Genomic DNA, 7,500 nt, shown 5'->3' on the forward strand with positions numbered 1-7,500 from the left:
GGATGCAAGTTTCCCCAGTCCCCACACACCATGTGCTGCAAGGTGGGTCTTCTGGTGATTCGGGCGACCTTGCCACTGACGTTCCCAGGATCACAGAACTGGTTTCTCCTTCCACTATGGCATGAAAGGGGCCTAAAGAACCCCAGCGATGCTCCTGTTGGCAGTTTTGGTAATGACTTGTGTGGAGAAGCTGAGAAAAAATGCACACGGAACTCACTCGTGCAATTCCCAGCTCAACCCCGCCCCTCCCCCCCCAAAGCACGATTTAAAACCGTCACTCACATGATCTCATCAGGCGCTCACTCACTGGTCACCTGGCTCTATCACACCGTTGATTGGCCAAATTCGAAAGAAATGCATGTTCCCTTCAGCTCAAGAACCGTTGGTTACCAGGCTGGTGAAGAGAAAGGGGATAACGCTATTAATTCGTTCAATAAATAAACGAGAACGAAGCACATTTAAATTTGAAACATCCACAGGTGGAAGGGAGACAATATTCTGCAAAAACGTCTGGGCTTGTTTAAATCGGTGTTTACAATGCATCTCCTCTAAAACAGAAAAAAATGACCGTTTTTACAGCCATTTTTCCCTGCTGTGCAGGGGTTGGCTTTTTCTTGAGGCAATGTTTTATGGCCAGATGCCCTTCCTGACGCCAACATTGGTCGCCTCTTACGACACAAAGGGATATGGTACACCTATTCTAACCAGGGCATACACCGCGACCAGTACACTGGTACTCATTTCACCAACCTCGGAAGGATGACAGGCTGAGTCAACCCCCTGGTGTTAATTCAGCAGCCAACAGGGCTTGAAGTCAGGACCCTAGGATCCCCAGCTACCACTCAAACCACTAAGCCAACACCAGGCTCAATGCATCTCCTCCAAACACGAATATTACGATACAACAAATTAACCCCCTTAACACTCAAATCAATTTTCATTCCACTGTTTTGTTATGTTGTCTGAAAACACAATTGCATGATTACCATGGAAACTGCCAAGGAAACATTTTGGAGAATGTTACTGTTTCCTTTGTGGACTGGGGTGGCATTTATGAAACTTTTTTTTGGAATCGATTGAGATATCAATATATATAGATATCAATATATATATATATATATATATATATATATATATATATATATATAGATATCAATATATATATATATATATATATATATATATATATATATATATATACATATATATATATAGCCTGGTGTTGGCACAGTGGTTAGGGCAGCGGCTTGGGATCCAAAAGGTCCTGAGTTCAAGCCCCGTTGGGCCACTGAATTAATACACCAGGGGGTTGACTCAGCCTGTCATCCTTCCGAGGTCGGCGAAATGAGTACCAGTATACTGGGCCGGTGTATACCCTGGTTAAAATAGGTGTACCATATCCCTGTGTCATAAGAGGTGACCAGGGTTGCGTCAGGAAGGGCATCCGGTGTAAAACATGTGCCAAATCACTATGTAGATCATACGGATGATCCGCTGTGGTGACCCCGAACGGGAGCAGCTGAAAGAAGAAGGTATATAGATGTATATATATATATATATATATATATATATATATATATATATATATATATATATATATATTGACTGGATATACATATTTCTACTGTATATATGTGTGTGTATATATATATAAATATATATATATATATATATATATATATATATATATATATATATATATATATATATATATATATATATTTATATATTTATATATATATATATATATATATATATATATATATATATATATATATATATATATATATATATATGTATATTTGTATCCCTGTGTTTTGGTTTTTAAATTTTATTTAACTTATTTGGATTTCTCAGCATTTCTGTCATCATTATTGTTCCCGAAAGGAGGCATCAAGTGTTTCATCTTGGTGCCCGTGGTATCCCACTTTTTGAAGAATACTTTTATTCATTATTTCATTTTTCAGTTTTCAATTATTTATTGATTCCTAAATTTAAATACTCAATTTTCAGTCATTCAATTATTCCAATTTCCAATTATTTAATTTTTTCCCCCAAATATTATTCTTTGTTTATTCCCCCCTCCCCCTCCTCCCCACCCCCCAAATTTTCAACTACCATTGCTTAGTTTTCAAGAATTATGGTTATGTGTTTCATTGTGGTGTCCCACTTTTTGAAGAAAAATAAAAAAACATTTGTTTTCATTTTGAAGCAGAATTACAAGTTCCACCAATTGGCTAAATCACGAGTTGGCTGTACTGGGAACGATCAGTGAACTCCAATTACAGTCCTCTCAATAATACATGAAGGGAATATCACTTTTTGGCTTTTTTTTCCCCCTTACTACCCATAAGCATCCAAACCAACTTCACCAAACCAGACAGTCCAAAGAGACAACTTTACAGTCCACTTCTGTTTCCTTATCAGCATCCAAATGAGCTTGTTTCCAAGACCTATGTCAGATGCATGAGATAACTGATGATATAGGATGTAACATTCTGGACTTTTAATTGGACTTCAATTTACTATATGTTAAAATACCAATTGTTGACCATCTCCCATCCCTTCCCCTTTATTTTGTGCTTATATGTTAAATAAATGACTCTTAAGAGATATCCTTTATCTCACAAACCAATCTTACTTGGCCAAGAAGTTGGACTTGGTCCATGTGAACACTGCCCAGGCTTGGCCTCTGGAACATTTGGCTGTACCCTTATCTTGTGCTCAGTAAAATATGTCTATTTAGGTTCTTTGATCAAGTTATTCTTTCATTGTCAGGGAATTTTCAGCATCCACACCTGTCCATTGCTTTTTCTATTTGTACTTTTTATTTTCTCCTCTACAAGGATCCTCTGAATTCTGAAGATGATGTGAGTGATGTTGACCCCTCTGACCTCTTCGACGCAGAGAATGTTGTCGTCTGTCAGTATGACAAGGTAGGCCTTTGTTATTTGTTCACAGAGAACCACATAAATGTGCCCGATTGTTTGTTTTCATATTTTCGCTTTTGTTCTATCATATTTCTCCTTCTCCCTCTCCCCCTCACTGTCTCCCTCCCCCTCCCTTTCTCTTCAAGAGCGAGGCTCATGGAAGAGCAAGGTTAAATTTACTGTGAGGTATCAGGGCAACAATTGGACACAACCAGCAAGGGAATAAACGAACAGGAAAGGAAGAGTGAGAGAAGGGGAGAAACACTGAAATTTTGCCTAAAATTTTTTTTTTTTTTTGAGTCATGCATGTCATTGCTGCAGGTAAACAAATTGTAAAGTTATGAGGTGTTGAAATTATCAAATTCTAAAACATTTCCCAAGATACAGGGCTTGTAAGTTTGACCAAAATCTACCTTGGAGTCGGTGTGGGCAGAAGAAAATTTTGGATTTCCATTTGCAAGGGGAATGCTTGAGTCATCATTGCATCATCCCACTCTACATTTGCTCTGCATCTTTTGCAAAGGTGTGTCTGTTTGTCTGTCTGTCTGTATAATCTCTCGTTGATGTGACGCACATTATGAACTCTTGAGTTCTCAGTATGACTTGCATGTAAAAACAGAGTTACAATATTGGCACATCGACTGGGTCTGCCATCACTGCCCCACCACACCGAAACAGTGTGCTTCGCAAATAGCCGATTGAAAGGAAACTATGTTCGAGCGGACAACGCAGCTTTCCCCCCGGTCAAGATCTAAATCCCGCCAATCTCGAAAAACAACCTTGTTTTACCAATCTATATTTCCCCCGGGGATTTACCGAGCACTGAAACTTTTTGCACATGCGAGAAGGTGCTAACCGGGTGACGCACATTCTTAAGAAAGAACAGTTTTATTCTAAGGACAGATGAGACAACATGTACAGAGAATCCTGAGATGCTGGTTAGATGGACACGAATGAATGAATATATATATATATATATATATATATATATATATATATAGATATATATATATATATATATAGATATATATATATATAGATATATATATATAGATATATATATATATATATATATATATATATATATATATATATATATATATATATAGATATATAGATATATATATATATACTTGATACAGTAATCTAAAAATTGGGGGGCCACGAGCATACTGTCTCATTCACTCACAATGGGGAGGGGGGTGGTGAGGAGTGTTGGGGGACGGTCTTCCAAAGAATGCCGAGATAAATGTGAGCAGCATTGTGTGTCTAAATGTTAACCAAACTGTGGTATCAAATGAAGAGCAGAGAGAATAGCCAGAGGTTTTGGTGATGGAGACTATGATGAAATGAGAGCAGGAAGAGTAGGTTGCTTAACGTTGAGTTGATTTATATGGCCTGGAATTTGGCAACGACCATGAAAATCTCGGTGATGAGAGAAAAAATGGGGCAATTAAGAAAACAAGAAAAGAGCACATTTTGTGTAATTTGAGAGAGGGCAGAGAAAAAGAGGAAAATATCTAAGGCTTTTATCCATCCATCCATCACCTCATCAACCTATCCACTCACCCACCCATCACCCCATCCTTCCACCCATCACCCCATCCACCCATCCATCACCCCATCCACCTGTCCACCCTTCCATCACCTTATCTACCTATCCACCCATTGCCCCATCCACCCATCCACCCTTCCATCACCCCATCCACCTATTTATTGCGCCATCCACCCATCCATCCACCCTTCCACCCTTCCATCACCCCGTCCACCTATCCATCACCCCGTCCACCTATCCATCACCCCGTCCACCTATCCATCACCCCGTCCACCTATCCATCACCCCGTCCACCTATCCATCACCCCGTCCACCTATCCATCACCCCGTCCACCTATCCATCACCCCGTCCACCGATCCATCACCCCGTCCACCGATCCATCGCCCCAACCATCGCCCCATCCATCGCCCCATCCATCGCCCCATCCATCGCCCCATCCATCGCCCCATCCATCGCCCCATCCATCGCCCCATCCATCGCCCCATCCATCTATCCATCGCCCCATCCATCACCCCATCCACCCATCTACCCTTCCATCACCCCATCCACCTATCTATTGCCCCATCCACCCATCCATCACCCTTCCATCCATCCACCCATCCATCACCCTTCCATCCATCCACCCATCCATCACCCTTCCATCCATCCACCCATCCATCGCCCCATCCATCGTCAGTCCACTGGTGAATGAAAGCCGCAGCATGTTGATGTTGTGTTACTCTGTCTCTTGCTTTGTTGTTCCAACTGTCAAAAACGATATATAGTATGATATCTAAAATGTTGTGGACGAATTTGGATGAAACTTGGTGGACAGGATGGGTGTGTGACAAGGATGAATTGATTAGATTTTGGTGAAGATCCGATTATTTGTTTTGTGATTCTTCACCATTGAGTGATGGAGATAAAACTCATTTGGAGAATGATATCTCAAAAAGTTATGGACAGATGATGACGAAACTTGGTGGTTGAGTTGGGTAGGTGACAAGAACAAAGCAATTCTATTTTGGTTCAGGTTCGGATCCATATCCAGCCTCTCTGTGAGATGCAAAACGTGAACTGCTCAGCTTGGTGGAGGTTTGACTCCACTGAGTGTCCTTCTATTCTATAAATGTTTTCACTCTTAAAAGGAAATGTGACGCTCCGAACTTGACATTCGCGCTGCTCACCAATGATGTTTTGCAAACATGATTGCATCCTGTCTGCCATGATTATTACTCTCACCGGAGGAGAGGGTATTGCATTTGGATCCGTTTGTTTGTTTGTCTGCACAGAACTTTCATGATTTTCTCTGCAACCGCTTGTCAGATTGACACAAAATTTTCACCATGGGAGCGACGACTCATGTAGAATGTTTTAATAATGATGATGGTGATGATGTCATAGGTCATGTGGAAAAGGAAAAACTTTGGACCTTTGTATCTCTGAAACCGCACCAAGGAAATTATTGAAATTTGGCACATGGCAAGAACTCCTTGTGGGGAATGATTTTTTTTTAATGATGTTATATAGGTGCCTTTGGTATGACGTCATAATTGCATGCATAGAACGCTACATCCGATCAGTATGAAAAACTTTGAGGGTCATCTTGGGATAAATTGATGACTTCATTGGTCATGTATGCCTGGTGTTGGTTTAATGGTTGGAGTGGTGGGTTTGGGATCCAAGGATCCTGAGTTCAAATCCCACTTGGCTGTTAAATTAATACCAGGTAGAGTTGATTCTGCCTGTCATCCTTCTATAGTTGGCAAAATGAGTACCAGCTTGCTGGTGTCCTGTGTCGGAGTGGCAACCTGTCTATGATTGTGCCCAATAGCCAAGGAGTCTGCTTCGGCAGCAGCATCGCTCTGCACAGAGTATGGTCCCAATGGATGGATGGATTGGTCATGTGGCTTGCCAGTCATATTGTTTTTTTTGTTGTTTTAAAAAAAAAATCATCTCTGAAACGGCTGAACAGATCGAGGTGAAAATTTACGCATAGGACCGCCGATCCAGGAGGAACAAAACGTTCACATCTATGACATCAGAGGTCACATGGTTTGGCAGCCGTATTGGATTTACCTTCAAACCTATTAAAAAAAATCTTCTCCAGAACAACTGGACAGATCGAGTGGAAACTTCACACAAATGTTCCCCAAGCTTTAGGAATACCAGAGTATTCACGAATAATTGATAGATCACATGGTCTGGCATCCATATTGGATTGAGTGAAAATCGTTCAAAAAAAACATCTCTTTAACCGCTTCATCAATCGATGTGAAACGTCACAGTTATGATCGAGTTGTGAAAGGGAGTATTTGTTTTAAATTTCAACGTGATCGGACGCATGGTTTGGCAGTCAGAATTGTTAAATCTTTTGATCTCAGTTATTTTTTTTATTTTATATCTGTCTTTTTTTTTAATAAGGGTCACTTGGCTGTGCCTGGATGGGTTTGAGGGTAGAAACCTGGATGGGTTTGAGGGTAGAAACCTGGATGGGTTTGAGCAGCTGAAATGTGAATCCTATCTTTGTTCCCCCTGATGACTTCATCTTTGTTTTTTGCTTGTTTGGGTTCCTTCTGATTACTCCAATGCAGGACTATACCTGTTTGGTCTTCCATTTGATTTGATTTGAATTGAATTTATTTTAATCCCATTCTATATTCAATTGAATAATAATAAGATACGTCATGCGTCAGGATCAGGCGTCCGATCAAAGCGGGACGTCTTGGTACCTGGTCATCACTGCCAACAGTTACAAAGTGGCAGTTGTAGTTATCCATCCATCGGGACCAGACTCTGCAGAGCATTGGTGTGGCCTCAGCAGTCTCCTTCGCTGTTGGGTCCAATCCTGGATGGGTCGCCACTCCGACACAGCACACCAGTAAGCTGGCACTCATTTTGCCGACCTCAGAAGGATGACAGGCAGAGTCAACCCCACCTGATATGAATTCAACAGCCGAGTAGAATTTGAACTCATTATCCTAGGATCCCAAATTTGAATACACAATTGTTCATTGATGAAAGGTTTTCATGCT

The 7,500-nt window shown here is 40.8% G+C and overlaps 1 protein-coding gene across 5 annotated transcripts in view; it reads left to right on the forward strand.

Moving 5' to 3' along the window:
* Nucleotides 1-7,500, forward strand: part of LOC147019566 (transcription initiation factor IIA subunit 1-like) — a 97,150-nt gene that overhangs the window by 88,357 nt on the left and 1,293 nt on the right. For all 5 annotated transcript variants that reach the window (XM_085894134.1, XM_085894136.1, XM_085894133.1 and 2 more), the window contains one exon: nucleotides 2,847-2,936. In XM_085894134.1, coding sequence (XP_085750260.1) covers nucleotides 2,847-2,936 — 90 coding nt within the window. The remainder of the gene's footprint in view (nucleotides 1-2,846; nucleotides 2,937-7,500) is intronic.

The sequence above is a fragment of the Eptatretus burgeri genome, chromosome 9 (genome assembly GCF_056783735.1).
Source record: "Eptatretus burgeri isolate ZD-2024b chromosome 9, Ebu_testis_v1, whole genome shotgun sequence".
Classification (NCBI taxonomy): Eukaryota; Metazoa; Chordata; class Myxini; order Myxiniformes; family Myxinidae; genus Eptatretus; species Eptatretus burgeri.